Genomic DNA, 21,036 nt, shown 5'->3' on the forward strand with positions numbered 1-21,036 from the left:
TCTCATTAGTTTTTGTATGTAAAGCCACATAAACATCCACAGATATGTGGTTTTATAACGTATGCAATTTTGCACATTTGAATAGACATTTAAAAGTACAATATCATTAAGTTGATAGCATTTAGATCATAAACGCGTTTTTGCAAATGTTTACAGATCAATGTGTTCAGGGATGCATTCAGATGTTGATTTTATTGTTTTTTATTAAATATGTTTAACATATTTAATGCATTTAACACATAATTTAAATTTTAAATGGTAAGAAATCAGAAGCAATTGGCGAGGCACACACATACAAATAAATGAATGAATGAGTGAAAATGTGCTACAGTGAAACATCAGCAAGGTTTCATTTCTATTTTCTGCTTGTTAAGATTTGTTAATCATTTTATTCAGCAATGCAAATGGATTTTATAGGATATATCTGCACTTCATTCAGAAATAAATTAAGAAATAAATTCACTTATATATAAGTGAAGCTGCCTGCTGCCACTGAAAGTACCTGTGCTGTCATCCCATATTTTGTTTTTTTATGTTCTTCTCATGCATTCTTTAACATTGCTAAATACTTAAGGGAGGCTGAGATTGCTAAAGCCTTCCCTACCAGTGCCATCCGTGCTACCCTAGCTGTCATAATGTTAAAGGGATAGTTCACCCAAAAATGAAAATAATGTCATTAATGACTCACACTCATGTCGTTTCAAACTTGTAAGGCCTCCGTTCATCTTTGGAAACACAGTTTAAGATGTTTTAGATTTAGTCAGAGAGCTTGTTGACCCTTCAAATTTACATACGGTATACTGTCCATGTCCAGAAAGGTAAAAAACATCATCAAAGTAGTCCTTGTGACATCAGTTGGTCAATTAGAATGTGTTGAAGCATCGAAAATACATTTTGGTCCAAAAATTACGACTTTATTCAGCATTGTCTTCTCTTCCACGTCTGTTGTGAAGCGCATGAGCGAGACCAAAGTCACATGACTGCAGTGACAAGGCTGACGTGTTATCTGGTGCGCCCCAGCTGTATTTTGTGCTTCGTTTCTGAGGTAGATACATGCTGTAGCCTAAGTTTGAAAAAAAAAATCACAAACATGTCGGAGGATAACACGTCAGCCGCGTCACTGCAGTCACGTGACTTTTATCTTGTGCATGCGGAAGAGAAGACAATGCTGAATAAAGTCGTAATTTTTGTTATTTTTGGACCAAATGTATTTTCAATGCTTCAACACATTCTAACTGACCCACAGATGTCACCTTGACTACTTTGATGATGTTTTTATTACCTTTCTGGACATGGACAGTATACCGTACATAGATTTTCAATGAAGGGTCAACAAGCTCTCGGACTAAATATAAAACATCTTAAACTGTTTTCCGAAGATAAACGGAGGTCTTACGAGTTTGGAAAGACATGAGGATGAGTCAATAATGACATAATTTTCATTTTTGGGTAAACTTTCCCTTTAATATACTGTGGATAAAGCTATTATTGTAATTTTTAAAAGATTTTATATCGAAATCAGATGCATTAGATTAATTTACATGCTTAGTTATTGATCACTAAAATGATCTGCTGTCTATCGTAAAATCTTATTATGACATACTTTATGCCCCATTGCAGAGTTCACCGGCAGAAAACATTGCAGTGAAAGTGTGAATGTGTTTCTGTGATACAAAGTTTATTGAATGCAAATACATTATGCACACATTATTGACGTACGACGCACATATTGTACGATCGCTCCAGGAACCATGCTGTTTCGAAGATAAGTGTTGGCATATACATACAAATATGACCTCCCACTTTCTTTGTGTGGGTAGATGCATGTCATACCGTATGCTTGTTTCCTTAACAACTACTCCAAGACAGCGAAGACCACAAAACTACTGCAGTTCACACTGCTGCAGTGATTCACATCGCCATCAAAATGTTTTACTGCCACAAATCTAACACCCATCACCTTGAAACAGCCCACCTCACTTTCTTTCCCTTAGTGGCTTTAAGGGAAACACCTCCCTGTGTCCTCTGGTATCTCTATTCTTTAAAAAATCTATATAAACTGTTAGAAAAAAAATAGTCAATGTACCCCAGCTGTCACTGTGGCAAAACCCTTTAAAAAAGTCATAATATGTACATTTAGATACAGATATGTATACCAATATGTACCTTTAAGATACTAATAAGCACTATTTGGTACCAATATGCATTTTTGAGGTACTATTATGAACTCTTTAGGTGCAAAGCTGTAGTTTTCAAAAGGCACAAATGGGGTAAACATTTTGAGCATTTTTTCTATGGGTAAAACTCATGCTTTGAATAGAAAAGCTAAATCCTCACCATCACACTTCTTTAATAAGCTACAGTCAATATTTACAGGATAGCCAGAAGAGCAAGCCAGAAGCCAAGATCAACCATTTGCAAGTACCGGCTGCTTGGCTAATTGGGTACATTGTCTTTCATTTATGGGCGATTGAAGCACAGGAACGGATCCAGGCAGCCAGACTGAGCTTTATCAGTGAAGTTACTGTGCCAGTGTGGAAAGGCGAGCAAGTCTCCAGAGCCAGCAGCTTTTGATTCTTAAGATGTTCTGAAGTTCTTTTTCCTCACACTCTCCCCGCCTGATCTGAGACCATTTAAAATGAAAGGAGCCTGCTGGTGTACTTGGGGTTGCACTTGAGAGAAGTTGGGTTAAATGATTCCTATGTCGGAGAACCTGGACGTTGTTGTTCACATGCTCTCAGATGCACTTCTAACTGAGACGCTGACTAACGCTAACAGAATTTGCATTATTTTGTTATTTGGTATAATACAATGTGTGTTTTATGGTAAATAAACACATTATTTTCCACATAACGTACGTTTTTGTAGCTCCAGATTTCACTCTCTTCCTGAAACACACAGATTTGAAAAGCTGATTGGCCAGCTAATCCGTACATTGTGATCGGCCTGAATACTTCTGACCTTAGCCGGATAGGTGACGCTTATTACCATGTTTAAAAGATTCGGTCACAATGCAATGCTAACAGGATTTAACTTACAAGCTGTGTTTCTGAAGCAGGAGGAGTTATGATAATGTCGGCCTTCTTGTCTACATCACCAATCCTAAGACGTAAACTGTTGCCTACAATCCGTGTGTTTGTTGTAGTCAAAAAATTGATTTACGTTGGAGACGATAACTCGCATCATCGTTTACTTTGGGGTATGTACATTTTGCATATCGTTAACATGTACTAATATAGACTTATACACCAAAGGAAATGTAAAAACGTGAATCGGACTATAAGTGCTCTTTAATGAAGGTTTACGACCATCCATATTTATTTTTCGCTCTCTTTATTAAGACACAAACCCAAAACTTTCAGAACAAAATGGCTTCTTTATACAAATAAGCCAATGATGGTAAAAAAAGTCGGATTATTTGAAAGCAGTCGATAGTCATGTCCGATATATCCTGTAAATAAAATAGAACAGGAAAATGCAATGAATTGTGTATAGAAAATGTAAAGAAACATTAGTTTAATGGTCAATATTAATGGTCATGATATGAATTAATTACATTAAGAAAATGTAATCTTCAGAATTTAGTTAATGCAGGTTAAAATAACAACCAAACTATCGGTATTGGCAGATATCAGTCTGAATAATCGGCTAATGGCGTAAACATTTTATATTGGTGCATTTCTACCTCTTCAGTATTTAGTGTGACCTCTCTTGGCACTAAACACATTGAACTCTTTTCAGATGTCCTGAACTCATTAGATTAGAAATAGAAATTAGTCTTTCATTTCATTTAGGTTTAAGACAGCCTGCAGGTTCCTGCTATTGATCAAGTATAAGCTTTTAATACTACACATTTTCCTGATTGTATAAAAAAAAGAGACTGAGAAAGAATTGTATATGGTCACTAAACCTTTAAAAAAAAACAAAGAGTCTTTTGCACAGTATTGAATATTATATTATTATAATTTTTTATGTCTAAAACACTGCAAATAAATAACCCTTTAGTCTCAAACCACTTACTTACAATTTTACATCTTGCAATCAGGTTGAAATATATTTGTTTCTATACTCATAATCAACACCTAATTAAAACAATAACACCTCATTTGCAATGCTGCACTGGCATTATAGCTCATATTAAACATTTTTCTCTTTATCTAGGTTTATTGCATGTATTAGAAGGCTATAGTTTTTAGTTTAAAAAAAAAAAACCAAGGACAGGCACTATTGTGCTCAGTCAATGCAATCTGGCAGACACTGACAACACTTGTGGTCATTTGTCTACATAAACAAATAAATTATTTAATAATGAACTAACAAATACATCATGCAGATGAAGATTAATGTCATCTGACTGGTCACACTGTTAAATTATTATTATTAAATATGTAAAAATCTAACTGGGTTTAAATCAATTTGAATAGATCAGTGACGGTTAGTAAACAGACTAGGATAATTACATAAACATGATTATTGTAATTGACCTTCATTATCAGGAAAATTATTTTTGGCAATTGGTGGATGGGAAGCGTAATGCATGCAGTAATAAAGTTAAATCATCACACAGTTGTGTTCTTCGTGCTTGGTTTTGTCCTTGGTCAAAAATGGCTTTTGAAAAATGTCTGATTCTATTGGTCGATTTAAGGTTTCCAATATCGGAGAGGGAATTAAATAGCCAGAAGGCCATGGAAAATGGTATAGCAAACAAAACAAAAAGTGTTTTGTCTAATGCGGCTTTCACATAGGATGCGGTGTGCGCTGCGCTCGCCGCTGGGTTCGGCGCAGCCAAGCGATTGTGCTCTGATGGCCAGACCAAAGTAGGCGGGGTTTTCAATAAATTACTACAGTGTTTATATTTGCGTTAAATAGTCGACGAGGAATACAGAGACTGATGTTGCTCATCTCCATTTCACGTAACTTTAAGCATACCTACAACAAGCTGCTTGACTTAAACCACACCTAACATGTCAACTTGAATTGCTTACGTGTTTCCATGACACGGCTTTCCTTCCGATGTCTCTGTAGGAGCATAAACTTGTATTATAAAGCTCTGAGAATCCCGAGTATAAGCTTTCGTCCATTTTGCTTGTTTGGATGCCCCGTTTCTATTGGCCGCGCGGGTAATCGTCACAGAGCGCAGCGCAAAAGTTAAACTATTTTGAACTTTGACCGCGGCGTGAGCGCAAGCTGCGCTCCGCTGCGCTCGCGCTTTGCTCGGCGCAACAAAAAACCGCCCTCGCGCGGCGCAAGCCATTGAAATGAATGGGTTTCATAGCGCAGCGCAGCGCACACCGCTTCCTATGTGAAAGACCCATTAAGCGTAAACAGGAACACATGACAAAGTTTTCAACTAGTTTAAAAGTGCAGAAATATTCAGGTTATTTCATTCCAAGTTTGAAAACAAACTTGTGCACCTGTGCAGATTGGGGAACCGGTATCTGGAGTGAAAGGAGGGTGATATTTTCTTGAAATGAATTCAGGTGTACAGCGTTCTTGAAAGGCACACCGTGCGGTAAAGAAAAACAGCGCTGTCGACTGACAGGGGAAGATAATGTATTTTAGATAGAGCTTATACACTGGACCGTCCCGCTGTCCATCAGTCGATCACTGCTTCCAGTCGATATCCCGAGAGTCTGAGACGTGTTTATTAAAGAGATGGGGGGAGGATGTGGAATTTGCCGTACGCTTGGGGTTTCAAATTGGCATGCTTGGAGACCTGGATGGATTTTACGCAGTTAATTAAGATAAAACGATTCAATTCAGCAAAGATTGAGTTGCGATTGAGCCCAAGCTGCTCTTGGAGGTTGCTCTGATTAGGAGCCAGAAAATGTATTTGCGGAGATTTTGATGCGAGACAATATTCCCGTTTTCAATTACACACACGAACGACCCCCTAACTACCAAAACTGACTCATTTGCATGATTGAAATATAATTACAGCCAGATGAAAAAATGCCTGTGTTTTGTTTGGTGTTACAATTGTCTTTAATTGTTTCTGCTGTTTGTTTTTTGTTTGTCTTCACGCTTGTTTTCATCTGAATACCAGTGAGATCGATCTCGGGGTGAGTGAATACGGACAAGATAATTTTTTTCCCGGTTTATAGAAGCCCATCTGTTAACTCAACCTCACATAAAAACTTCTCAAACTATCCACACACTTGAGGTGACACGGCTGTTCGCAGCAGACAAAATACTTAATATTATTCCTGCAGAGGAAATTTGTAAGTCTGTTGCCGAATCCTCTGCGGAGATATCCGGGACACAAATAACACATACGAGCTGAGGAACAATGAGAAAAATAGATGTTCTCTGTCAATATGTCAGAAACCTCTAATGGCACCTCGCGGCTGTTTTTTCTCATGCGTTGACAGCCGTTGCTCTGCACCATTAACAACTTAGTGACTGTTCTCGCTACTCGCAAAACGGGAGATAATTTCCTGTCAGAATAAAAACTGTAATCAATGATAATAATGCACTGTTATTTGCAAAGCCCTTATTACCGCGTGTCTCATACTATGGGACTTCAAAATATTTGGTACTAGAGATATGTAATCCATGACTCTCTTGAACGGTACATTCGACTTTGAGTCACAGATTGCTGGGCTGCATCTTGCATGTCTTTCACTTTGGAGGCGACTGAATGGGCCCCGGTCCCTTAGGGATGGGCTTTGAGCTTCTCCTCACTCATCGTCCTCCTGTCTGATCCAATTCAGCGCCTTTCTTGGCCTTTTCTCTGCTAACAGAGTCAGCATAGATGCCTTCATGAACAAAACAGACACACGTTCAATGTTTCTGTCGAATCTAAATGTCAGCGGTATGTCAGCTATCACCATTCATCATGACGAGAATGCTTCATGGTTTCTTCAATGTTACATACAAACGGTAAATACCAGTGGATGATTCATCTGTCTCCAATTAATCTTTACAACATCGAACAATCATATATAAATGAATAAGTAGAAATGTTTTATGAAAGGCTCACATGAGGAACTCAAAGCCAGTAAGCATCCATATTTTGTTCCCTGTAAATATGCAATGAATTTTGTAAAGTATTTTAAGTACTTCTTGAACTATCACAAAATATTCTTTAAGACAAAAAATAAGACTATTCATATCTCGTTAGGGGAGTTTCCCAGACATGGTTTAGATTAATCCAGGACTAGGCCTGAGTTAGATTGGGACATCTGGGTGATTCCCATGAAATCCAGACTTAGAAGGTTTTTTAAAAAGCCCTTAAAGCCAATAGTTTTTTTGTTTTTTGCACATATAAGATTAAGATCTGAACTTACTATAACCATTTTTTTAGAGGATTTAAAAAATATTTCCTATAGAATTATAAAAAAATTTAGATTATCATTATCGAAAATTATCATTACCGCAACATGATATTACATTAAATATATGCATTTACAAACTCATGTTTCGGTACTAAAAAGTTGTCTAGGTACTACACTGTAAAACTTTTCTGTAGAAATAACAGTATTACTGGCAACTTGCTGCCAGTAACTTACTGTAGATTTTACATTTATGTTATTTACTGACAACAGTTTGTTCAAAGTTAAATGAACATAAAACATTTTCAGTCTTTATCTTCTACGGTAAGTTACTGGCAACCAGCTGCATAATTACAGGAAATTTTTTACAGCGTATGAAAAACAAAATTTCAACTTTTATCTGGAGAAAAAAAATAAGAACTGCTATTTTTTTTAATGTTAGTTCCTTGAGGGCTTAAACAATGATTGAAAATTGTTGCGGAGGATGAGAAAATTGGTCTTGGACACATTTATATTCCTTATTATTGTCTCTACATTTACCAATGATCACCAAATACCACATGTTTATTTACTGTAAATGTTTATAGTATAACATGCACTAAAGCTTTTTTATTTTTTAGATTTTTAAGTATAAATTTTCCATGTCAAGGAACCCAAATCCAGTCATGGACACATTGTGGTAATAAAAAAAATGTTCCTTTAAATGTGGAAAAAACAACAAAATTGGTTTGTATGATGTCATTTGAAATCATGTGCAAAATAGTACATGAAGAGATGTTTGGAACTGTATGCTTCTTATTTTGATACTCTTACTTTCCATTAACTTTATCAAAATGTTTCATGACACCTCATAAGTCTAATTTCGCGAGAATCACCCATCTAAGTAGTTTTTATAAGCATACCTTACAAAAAATCCAATACTGGTGTGTATCTTGAGACAAAACAATGGCACTGATATATCTTCAGATATGTCAGTGCAAGGTGTTTTTAAATTAAACATGCATTTTAGTCTGGGACTAAGATAAACTCTGTCCGGAAAATAATGTATTTCACTATATGGCACTGCCTTTAAAGGTTTGTAAGCAAAGAAACAGTTTTGCAACTAATTTCTGAAACCTGAGATCGTTGTCCAGATTTCCAAATAAAAAAAATGGAGTTTACGAGGGTGCATGCCACTGCATGATAACACCAACAAGTGGAAGATAACACAAGCTCTGTGTTTTGACTAACATACATGTCAAACTCAATTTATGAGCGCATTAGATGTGTTGTTATCACACTCATGTGTATAAAAAGGTTCATAACATGGATGGTCAATCCGGCTTAGAAAAAAATTTCATTAGATGAACTTCGTAAAAATAAATCCGATTACTGTGCAAAAGAGGTTGGAAAATCTATAACAATAACATGAAATAGAAGGCAATTATTCTTGGGGCTGTGCACACAGTAGTATGCCAATTTCATGTAATCACCTGTAAAAATACACTTCTTATAAGAGGTTTCAGCTTTCCATTTATTACAAATGAGTTTTTCTCGCTTGCAACCGTAATAAGATCATTTCGAGATTGAATTCAGCCTCTTTTTATCTGTGGAGTGAATGTCTTACTTGCTACTGCTGAAAAGAGTCGATTTCATAAACTGTGTATGCAACCGTGTATAACTCATCATTTCTTAAATTGTAATTATCATAGCAACAAGCAAATAGCAAATGAATTAAAGAAATCTAAGCTGTAACAGTCAAAAAAAAAATTGTCACTTATATGAGTGTTAAACTAACTATATAGCAATTAAGCCAAAAAGCCACTTCATACCTCACAATCAAGGACAAACGGCAATCATGCGAGACAAAGGTGTCCTCCACATTAGCATGCACAGAGATGTGACACCATCTATTCTTTAGGACATAAAAGACCGGTGTTCTTCCTCAGGGGGGCGGAGTGTCGCATTTATGGAGATTACATACAGATGTGGCGTGAGCCCAATTACCAAAAGCAAATGTACTGCATGGGTCCAAAACCCACCGCAGCCCACAGCGAAACAAAAGTGATTTTACAGCTTAATTTTAATCTGTAGGCTTCGGCCTGGACCCGGGTCCCCCATGTGGGCCTTTTAAAATCTGATTTATCTTTACACTTTAGAGCAGACCGGTGGCAGCACCAGCCCCGATGCTTAGTGATCGTTCTGAGGCTTCCCTGATACTCGTGTAGGGTTTAATGAGACGCTCTGAATACAGAAATGGCGCTCCACGGAAATGCCAATTTTCAGAGGGTGCATGAATCAGATAAATGGGGAGCGTGTAAAGTTTGATGGATCAAACATCAGAAGGTTCACAGGAGCTGAAACCTTTGAATCACTGCAAGCTCTGGGGAAATATTGAATTTATCACTGTTTGTGAGTTACTAAAAGTTTAGCTATAACTTCACAAGATACTTTGTTAACCAATGTTTTTGGTCTGTTTTTCATGTCATACTGTGCACAGTTTTAACACAATCGCATATTCATAATTACTTTACAAAGGGGCTAACTTGAATGAATTTGTATGACCTCATTTGTATGTTTTAGTACGATTTGCTTTCCCCCAATGGCAATGGATTTAGGGGTGGGGCTCCATACTTATTTTTTATTAGATTGTTTGTTTTTATTCTACTCACATTGTACCAATTGATATTAAATGACACATCATACAAATTCGCACAAAATAGTTACAGCTTTAATGGTGCAATTTATAACCTTTAGAAGCATTTACATAATTAAATGTATTTAAAATTAGAATAAGACGCTTTTATCTGCATACGCTTCGTGTTTCTTCTGTTCTACAGAGCGCGTTTCGTCACTACGTTGTCTCAGACAACCACATGTTTGTCCTGTGGCACCTACCGCAGCTTCTCATTACGTTTCGAAATTGAGGTTAGTTGCAATTCGGAATCTCACCACTAGATGCACCAAAAACACATGTAACCCTTACAGAGCACCTATTTCATTGCTAAAATACAATGTGGTTGCGTGGTTTATATTTAGAAAACACATTATTTTCCATATACCGTATATTTTTGTAGCTCCAGATTTCACTCTCTTCCTGAAACGCACGGATTTTAAGAGCTCTGTGTCCCTGATTGGCCAGGAAATCTGTATGTTGTGTTTTCTCTGAATACCTCTGACGTCAGCAGGAAATGTGACGCTCCTTACAATGTTTTAAAGATTTGCACACATTACAATGCTAATAGGAGTTCACTTACAGACTGTAAGTCCAAGCAGGAGGAATTATTATAATGTCGGTCTTGTTTATGTCACCAATCCCAGGAAGTAAACTGTTGCCTACAATTCGTGTGTTTGTTGTAGTCCAAGAAAAGTGATTTACGTTGGAGACGATAACTCGCGTCATTGTTTACACTTTGGGGTTTGTACCTTTTGCATATCGTTTACATGTACTAATAGACCAATTTCGTGTTTGCAAACAGAGATGACGTTTTTTGTGGGCGGAGCCAAACTGGTTGCAGAAAGTGACTGCTCCGCAGTAGGGTTGTAAAGTGTTTTAGCATTAAACCGTGATTTTTATGGATCCGGTGTTCTGTCGAAGTCTGATTCCTATATGTTTCCCTTTTATACATGTTTCTTATAGCGTTTTAATCACGTTACGTTTATTTTTTTAGATAGATAAAAAGTTTAAATGGCTTGGCTACTGATATGCATGTATGTAATGTATATGTATTGTTCTTTTTTGCTAAATCAAATATTTTTACAGTCTGAATCGCTAAAGTACATGTAAAAGCAATACTATCATGTATTATATATAATAGCGTTTATTAAATATTTCATAATTTTCCTGTTTTCTATTATTTCTTCCTTAATAAATTATAATTGTAACGTGATAAAAACGCTATAAGAAACACATGGAGGGAACAGACTTCGACAGAACACCGGACATCTTCTCTACTTATTTTCTATTCTAATTATTAAAAGATTTCCAGATGATTTCCTTGCTCCATTCTGTCCATTTAAGGGCTTATTGTAATCATAAACACCTACGTTTATCTTCAAATGATGTCTTCGACGATGGTATTCTATAAAAATGAAAGCCATCTTTTTTGGCATTCTTATTCTGACACTTAACAGCACAACCGGACATTTTCCAATGAGTTATCTTGCTCTTTTCACTCGTGTCTAATTCATTTCCACTGTTTTTCTGCAACCGCATTGCGCGTGCAGCTTGCAGTGACGTAACTTTGACGTCTACTCTAAATTGGTCTATACACACCTACACACCAAAGGAAATGTAAAATTGTGAATCGGACCATTGGTGCTCTTTAAAGTTAATTTCTCAAAGTTTGTCACTAAACGTCAACTCCGTTAAAATGAGAAAATTATATTAAATGCTCATTGCACGTATTATATGTTTATCAAATACTTTTGCTTCAAATCCGCTTAATCTCAGCCTCATGCTATTTAGAAATACCACTTTCTTGGCTGAATCCATTACGAGTCTGATAAAAAATGTTAGTATACAAGAAAACATGTTAGAAGGTTTTGCCTCTGAGCTCTTCAATTATTTACAAATGAGTAAAGGCCGTTTAGTTATTTTTCAATAGGAGACGTGCGGAAAGCGGCAAAACGGGGGCGGTTACAGAGGTGAAGCGAAGTTGATCCACACGCCTTGCTCGTGCACCCAAAATCCTATTCCTTCTCCGGACATGGTGCTTCATGACAGGCGCCGTTGAAGATAAACATATTTGCTCTAAATGCTGCACAAAACGCTTCCAATACAAGAGAAAAGCTGAAGCCGCGCGGGGATTTTGCCGCTTACCGCGTACCGTGTAAAACGGCCATAACCGTCCTCTCTGTAACAGACGACACGAACTTCACTACTTTACTCCAATTGGTAGTCGCTCCCGAAAGTCGCTCATCATTTGCATAAATGTGAACTTTGTTGATGTATCTGGACACGCCCACTTTCTGTCACCAACAGTCACTGTCGCTAGTGTCGTCGGAAGTTGGCAAGCTTCTATTGAAATGAACATGATTGCGTCACATGCCATTGGTAGTCACTTACATTGTGCACGTAGCTTAAGTTTTGCCTTGAGATCGAAATAACACTGACTGTTTTTGCTGTTAGTTAAAAAAGCTTCCTTAACACCAGAATAAATCTTCAGTGATATCAAAGTAAAGCTCTGATCTGGTGGTTACATTTTTTGGTGGGTGCAGGTTGATGGCACAGAGGAACCATGGTGCACTGACCATGGCAAACCCAGAGGGGAGCAGCTGGGAAAGGTAATTGCCTGGTTGTTGCCATTTGAAATGAGCGTGGAGGGTGTTGCATTATCTGTGGGTTGTAATATGGGAGAAAAAGGTGGAAGAAGCGAAGAGGTAGAGAAGCAATTCACTTTCATTTAGATTTAGGCTGCCTGAACCCAGCTGAACTCTGCTTACCGCTGTTAATGAAATTTGAGAGTGGGGTGAACGGTGAAGGGCAAAAAGGAGGGTCAGAGGAGGAAGCAGCTGAGAGCAGGGGAAGCCGATTTTGTGATCTTATCAGCCCTTACTGGGGCAAAAAAATAATGTAAATAAAGCAGGTCAGCAAGTTTTCCAATGCCTGCGGCCCTCCTGCTGGCACGAGCGTTAACTTTACTATACAGCAGCGGGGGGAAGGGAATAACGGTGTAAAGATAATAACTAGACTCTAGTTTTTTGTGTTCGATCATAAATTCAGAGCTCGAGCTGCACTTGATGAGACTTTAAAAATGCAGATGTTGTTATATATGCACACACATACACCTGCCGTTGAATAAAACTCACAAAGCAAATATTTTATCCATATGGTGGGAATAATAACGGCATATGTGAATTATAACAAGCACACACATTATGTAAAAGTAAAACTATATTTTCTATATATCTTAATATTTGGTTACTCTGATTATACTTTAAAATTACAATCTGGCTGTCAAATAAAATTAATTTATAATTAAGCAGATCAGGTTCAGAGGCATAATGTCATTATTTATTGAATTGTACAGCTGTGATGTATTGAAAATTCAAAATGGACTGCAAAAACAATCCCAATTAAATAGCTGTGTAACTTTGCATTTTATGAAATTCAAAACTGATGTCGAAATAGCATTAGCATTCGGTTTAAAAAGTATTCAATGTGCATTATAAAATATCCAATATCCCCCTGTTGCTATTACCATATGAAATGGACTGTAAAAATTATAACCATTGACAGCAAATGATGTCTCTAAAAGGGTCTAAACATTTTGTTCCTGAATTCAGTTTGCAAAATAATCCATTTTCAGAGTAAATGACATCTAAAATATATTTGTATGATTTCAGAGAGAAAATCCCAGTTCTATAGCAGAAAATGGAGAAGCTTTAGGCACAATTTAATTCCCAAAAGCAGCGTAGCTGAAAATTGGGAGATGGCTTTAGAACACGGAAAAAATCTTAGATGCGTTGAATCATTCAGACTTTGGTTGCATTCACTATTATCTTTGTATAAGTCATATTGAATATTGTTGACATATGGCTAGACATATAATTTCTGCAGAACTTTAAAAGCTGTATGTTCTTATATCGTCTGGGGGATTTTTTGATTATCCACTGACTAAGAACAAGAACATCCTTTTAAAAGATCTTTGCCTAATTCCCAAAAGAAAACCACATGCTATTTCAACATTTATATAAAATTTTAAACTAGGATTTATCCAGCCCATTATCACCAAAATGCGTACAAATGACAGACCATGGATTTATTACATAATGATATGAGATGACCCTATTACTCCATCGATTTTAATATCGCTAATTTATAATCATTTTATCTTGGGGCTACTTGTCCATCTAGTCTGTATAGTGTATGTTTAAGGCAGTGTTTAAGTCAGCTTGAACAAAAGTAGTAGGGGTGGGACGGTTGTCATGACAACCGCACCACCGCGGTGGTACAATGCCACCGCAGTGGTGAAGTGCCACCGGCGGTTGTGTGATGTCACATATCAGGTGAATGATTAAACAAAATAATAAGTAAAAATTGCAGTTTTTTGTACACGTGAAAAAATAATAACAAAAGTTGTACAGTAATTTATAGCCTAAGATACAAATTTATAACATTGTTTTATGTTAATACACAAATCTCCGCTACATTACCATGTATGGCGTTTCCACTAAACTGGTGGATTTTAGCATAACTCAGCACGTTGGAGTTTAGCCATGTCACTGTGTTGTGCGTCTGCGTTAGTTTCTTTTGGTCTCCAGTGACAGTGAAATACATACACATCACATTTGTCTTTTGTTGTGAAATAAAAATTTTACCAGGTTAAAGTCGCGCGCATCAGGAAGCGCATTTAGTGAAACGCTATTTTCTTTCACCATTTAATCCACCCTAACCCCCCCCCTCACACACACACACACATGGACCCCACCACCGCAACACCGGCGGTTGTTGTTGATGGTTCCACCGCGGTGGTAAAAATTAGCCCTAAAAAGTAGCGATTGTCTTCTGCCCCCATAGTTACATTCGAGTGAAACGGCTTCTAAAATGAGAAAAAAGTAGAGTAGGACTTGAAGCAATGTCTGGCCGCATGCCAACATCCACTGACCACAGGTGGGTTGACAAGTTGCTAGGGTAGGCCTACTTACTATCAAGTCCAACTAAATTTAATTTTGGCTGATAATTGTCAGGTATACTGACATTTCCGCTACAACAGCCAGCGATTTTGCTAAATGTTTTGCTACTCAACTGGGCGAGCTATGGCATGGTCACATGGAAAGTAATGTTGTTGCATACCCTCTATACTACATAAAAAAAGAAAGTTTTAATTTAAATTCTATTGTGAAGTCTCTTGAGACTTTTGGCAATTATGTAATTGTTTCACCCGTAATTGTAATCCCGATTAGTTTTCGATTAATTGTGCGGCCCTACTGCGGACATCTACACATTCACTTGATAAAGTTACTCTATCCTAAATATGTCTATTTATCATAATTGTTTAACAGTCCGTGGGTGTGACATTAGACCCAAAATCACAACCTCTCAGACATTTAATAGTACAATTAAAATCACTATAATACACATCTTATAAAAGGTGATACACATACTTGCTTAAATAATATCATTAAAATACACAAATGCTCCAATAATACCATGTATTCTATATATTTTCATAATGAATGTATCTGCTATTTTTACTATGTCTTAAACGTAAAGCTGCTTTGCAAGAACGTAAAATTGTAAAAAGCATCATTGAAATAAATCTGAACTTAAACATTATCTTAGTTACCCTTAATAGCCCTATCACTATGTCTCAAGTACCCCTTTTAAAGCAACACCAAACCTTAAAATAACGTTTCCAAAAAAAGTTTTAGTCGTTCATACACTCAAAACAGTGTGAACGGCACTTTCACATTCGCTTTGCAGCCCTATATCGGACAAAACCGTACTAAAGAAGTTTCCAACCGTCGGGTCGCTGTCCTGTAGTTCGAGTGAAAACTACAAAAACTTGCTTTATGGCAGACCTACAATCCAATCAGAGCCAGCTTTGCTGTAGTAGGCTAAATTATTTACGACAGTGGTAATGGACAATTCCGCTTCCAACCTGTAGGGGGGGGGGGGCAAAGAGCAAAAACTCTTTAGTGTTGCTTTAATATCCTAGTGGATATCATTTAGAGTTTTCATTAGTATTCCTTTAGTCACTAATTTAGCTTAAGTTTAGTTTATTTATTTATATAGGTATATACAAGTTATAAAAGGTACAAAAGCTGTCACTATTGCGGTACCTTTTCAAAAAATACACTTACATAAAAGGTGCATATTGGTACCTCAAAGGTACACATTGATACCTTAGAGGTACATACTGTTTTTTTTAAAAGGTACTGTCCCGGTGCCAACTTTTGTAAAAAAGCATGTAGGTACAATTTAGGTACAGATATCTAGGTACCAATCTTGAGGTACTAAGATGCACTCTTTAGGTAAAAAGGTGTACTTTTTGAAAGGGTACCCACTGCGGTGACAGCTTGTACCTCTTTTCCTGAAAGTGTGGGTGAAAAATAGACTCAAGAAGTATTCTGCCACAAGAGTCATAAAACTTGCACACTTAAAACAAATAAACTTTAAATAAATCAAAACCATATAGATTTAACAACAGCACAATCAAAAAACCCTGCTGAAGTAGCCCTGGTTGAAAATCCCTGGTCTAGCGGGATGCTGCCTTAAGTCATTTTGCACTCTAGACTGAAGATGCACAGATAGCTGTTTGTCATTCCATCACCAGCACAATGACCGGCAGGACCCTCGCGGCGAATGCTGCAAAAATAAGTGAGATTCGCGCTAGAAAACAGGAAGAAAATAAAACTGTCAAGGGTAGAGAAAGGTGTGATGTGATCCCACTTCCACACCGCCAAGTTTGGTGAAAGAGAGAGAGAGATGGGTGGCGAGTTGTTTGACTAATGCTCTGTTAGCTAATGTGTCCAGAACACCCACCGAGCAGCACCCGTCTATCTGGCTCTGATGTTGTCTAGTATGAGTGCCGTGTGCTCAGCTCATGAGCCCAGCACTCTCAGCCGTTACCCTGCCGAGATGTGTATGATGCTCCCGCTGGTAACAGCAAGCTGGTGGGAGTCTGCGCAAGCTTTCATGATAATATATGCATTTCTCTGCTGGTTTACACTGCCAGATGCAAGGCGTCACTTTTGGGTTCATTTGGGAGTCTGCGAGAGGGGAAACTGATATTTTTTGCAAGGTTGCAACAAATGTTTGTCTTAGTCAAATTGGACCAAAGCAAAGCTCTGATGTAATATGAGGCAAGATGCAAATTGTACCCTGAAGAAATACATATTGTGTCCTGTTATATCTCCAGAGAATAAAATGTAATGCCTTTTTTTAGTTGGCTATGGGAAATCGTGGAGGCAAAGTCAAATAGAAACAGATTACTATCAAGCATTGCAATGCGTAGCACTGACTACTACAGTTCTGAGATTTTTGCAGTCTGCATTAAAGCGAGTTTACGATGGCTCTGTTCCAAATGCTAGTGAGCTGCCTACATTACAAGTCTCATCCTACCTGAAATGAACCTCACAAGTAACTAATTTAAAATGTTTCATGTGGGCAGTAAGTGTGTGTTATACAAACAGTGCTTGTGCATTTCAAACAAATCAATTTTAATAGTACTTTAGCTAACATTGGAATACCTGTGACCCTTTTTCATGTAACGTTGCATTACGGGATTGCATTCCAAGCCAAGAATACATGCAATGCACAACACGAATTTGCCCAAAAGAGCGTAACTTTGTATTACAATGTTGCTTACATAAATATATATTTCTCTGACAATATATCAACACGATAATGATTATAAAGCTCATTTCTTAGGTCTACATCACCATACTCGACCCGAGATTGTCAGATTGGCACTTATTTATTTGGACCGCATGCAATAAAACACTGTCCCCGCGTTTATTTTTATTGAAGCATCGTACGGATTCTGGCAGCCATCCTGAATTATGAGGGAGGTGATTATAGCTTCTCTCTCGCTCTTTTCATAGCCAAAGATCAGTGAGACTGAGAAAGACAGCTCTTGTAATCACTCTTAATAGTCCTGTTGTTTGTGTGAGTGTGTTTGGTAATGATGCTGGCACTTCAGCACGGGTTCACAGGGGACCCACTATTGTTTCATCGTCTCATCGGCTTTCCAAAGACACCACAACAGGTGCCTCTGCGATCTTTCCAGACACTTAATACAATCTATAGGCGATGTATTTCTTATTTAGTTTAACATATTGTTTATAATAAATCATTGCTGCTTAGTAGCTGCAGCATCTAATGATCTTATAAGAGGACCCATTACTGTAATGTACTTAACCTTTCTGGGGATTCACTGTTTATAGCTTATATCTTTATATTATGATGCTCATAAAGTTTCTCCTGAGTGCACAAAACACTGTATGGTAAATTAATGATTTGAACTCTTGTTCTTTCAGCGTATTGTTGTTTCACGTTTAATTCCCACTAACAAGTCTCCCTTAAACTAAGCATCTACTAAAGCACACAGCTGCTCATTTGAGTGATGTTAGCGGAGTAAATGCTGTTGATCTTAATCCAGTTTGGCGTGGAGGACAAATCAAATCCGACCACTGAGTGTTTAGGAAAAACACAGTCAATAAAGTGAGTGTGATTCATGCCCAGAGAAAAATGATTCACCATTTTATTTTTGTAGTTAGGGCAATGATGATGTCCAAGGAAATCCATGTCATAAAATTGGAATTTTTTGCCCATTTTGTTCTAAATCTTTCTTTTCGGCTTTTGGGGAACTGGATTTAGTAGAAATCAATTATTAAAGCAAATGGGTCTATTTGACAATCCAACACCACTGTCAGAATAAAATGGTCAAAAATGGTCACTGGGGCAGTTCCTTTTTGAAAGTTCCTATATGTACCATTTAGGTACACAAATGTGTATATCTGAGGTACCATGATGAACTCTAGGTGCAAAGGTGTACTTTTTGAAAGGGTGACAACTAGTGACCATTTTTACACTAGATTCCACTTTACTTTGACACATGCCCAAGTTATTGTGAAATGCTTACTAACAAACAAAGGTGTAAATGTATAAAATTATTTGACGCAATGTGGATGAACCAATTTGTGCCTTGAGGATTCATACAACACAGCATGCTACTGACATTCATTTTAAGCACTTTAGTTCGTTTTTAAACATGTGCTTTAAGATTAAGAATTTAAAGTACTTTAAAACTATACTAAATTGTATATTTTGCAATAACTATGGGCCTTCAAACCCCACTTTCAATAGCTTTCCAAAACTGTAAACTACAAGACAATCTGTAACCAAGTGATGAAGATTTAAACTGGATCACAGTTTCCCGAATACAAAATTAAAACTGGAAAATAAACAGGCACTGACCCAATAATTCAGGAGACACATGCACCTGACACACTCACCTCTGCAAAGCATAAATAACACAAGCCCAGCTGGGCTGAGGAGCATCATCATCTTCACTTCTCTGAAGTTGCTCGAGGATGAAGAAGACAACAACGTAAGACCTCAGTGGAATCCGATGATCGCAACTCCCATCGACAAATCATCTACGAGATGATGCGGGCGGCTTTCATCTCTTCGTAAGCAAGAAACAGAGTATCGATTACTTTAAGGAGAGCCCAGTTAAGGACGATTTCCTCTCACAACGTTGCAAAACGAGTCTCTCCTGCCGTGTGATTATTAAATGATATTATATCTATCGCCATGATCTGTTTCATTGATTTGCAATGTCTTCTAAAGTGCCCGAAGCAGGAAAACGTGGAGTGAACAAACAAGGCGACAGAAACATAAAAACCAGGAAAGTCGTTTATAAATTTTAGCTGCGTTTTAATGCATCAACAGCCGTACGATCCTTCACATCAGACGTTTTTAAGTCCAAAGCCACAAGTGTCTGTCCGTTGTAAAATTTGTCTGATGGGCGTCGAGGTGCGATCCTTATAAGCCCCAGTTCACTGTGTGAAGAATATTAAAGTTGAAAATATCTCTTGGTGTGCGGCAATGATATCTTAAAATAAGCACCAGGTAAAACATAACGAGTCATCGTCATGATTTACAATCCGTTAATTCCATAAGGCGAGTAAACATTCTTACACAAAAAGTGACATTGATAAAAAAAAATATGAGATGTGTAATAGTTAGTTGCCAACAATTCAGATCATTTGTTGAAGTCACAGCTTTAAAAAAAAAAAGATACGATAGAAAAGCTCTAGACCCCTGACTTATAGGCTAGTTATTCAGCACACTTTAGTAAGAAACTGTAGTCCAGCACGCGGTGTGTAGCCTATCCCCATCACAGTTAAGATGCTCAAGAACAACCATAAACTTTATCAATAAAAGAAAAAGTATACATGTAATTTGTTCTCCCTTCTCTCATCCATGAAGTCCACAGTGAATAATCCTCATGCTTTTCTATAGTCTCCGGATTCCGCAACGACACAGTGACTCATGATACTGGGTCTCTCTCTCTCTCTCTCTCTCTCTCTCTCTCTCTCTCTCTCTCTCTCTCTCTCTCTCTCTCTCTCTCTCTCTCAAAAGCTGAACTGGAGGCAACACACTGGGGCTTGTAGAAGAAACAGTACGCTACGCTACAGTGGTAAGTGTATACTTTCCAGATATGATGAGTTTGCCAGCGATGTGCACTTGCATGCATTGCAAACAAATATTATTCATGTAAACTTATTCTATAATGCCACGCACAGCAGAATTATGCTGGAAGAAAAAGTTCCCTGATTGAGTATCGAAATACGAAGGTCGTATTTAATCAGTTAAATGTGCATTAATTGTTTGTTTTTACTACGCGCATACGCTTTTGGCTCTATACTACACAAGAAGCCAAGGTGAGTGGTGTTTTAATACATTTTAGAAATTATACGATCCCATTTAAATGATTAAGTATGGTTATAGAAATTATAATGAGTTAATTCTGGGGACTTTTATAATGTTTTTGCATAACCGAGCGCAGAGACGAAGAGTCGACAGTGCCCTCTAGTGGTGAAACTCTCACTGAGACGTTTTCCTCACGAGGACGGAAGGTAACACTGAATGATGCAAACCTAACCGGTCTTTTTTCGGGATTTGACTTAATACGTTTATAATACAAGATTTAAACGTTTGTTACACCATTTAAATGAAGCGAACAAAATAAACTAAATAGAAACTAAATCATTCATTTCCAAGTACGACAACGATGTTTGCTTATTAAACCTAAGGGACGATACTTCC

The 21,036-nt window shown here is 37.4% G+C and overlaps 1 protein-coding gene across 1 annotated transcript in view; it reads right to left on the bottom strand.

The window, feature by feature from the left end:
* Window positions 1-20,227, bottom strand: part of LOC135721764 (transmembrane protein 132C) — a 193,060-nt gene extending 172,833 nt beyond the window's left edge. The window contains exon 1 of the mRNA XM_065244225.1: window positions 19,218-20,227. Within this exon, the coding sequence (XP_065100297.1) occupies window positions 19,218-19,269 (52 nt within the window). The 5' untranslated portion in view covers window positions 19,270-20,227. The remainder of the gene's footprint in view (window positions 1-19,217) is intronic.
* Window positions 20,228-21,036: the final 809 nt, after the last annotated feature.

The sequence above is a fragment of the Paramisgurnus dabryanus genome, chromosome 18 (assembly GCF_030506205.2).
Source record: "Paramisgurnus dabryanus chromosome 18, PD_genome_1.1, whole genome shotgun sequence".
Classification (NCBI taxonomy): Eukaryota; Metazoa; Chordata; class Actinopteri; order Cypriniformes; family Cobitidae; genus Paramisgurnus; species Paramisgurnus dabryanus.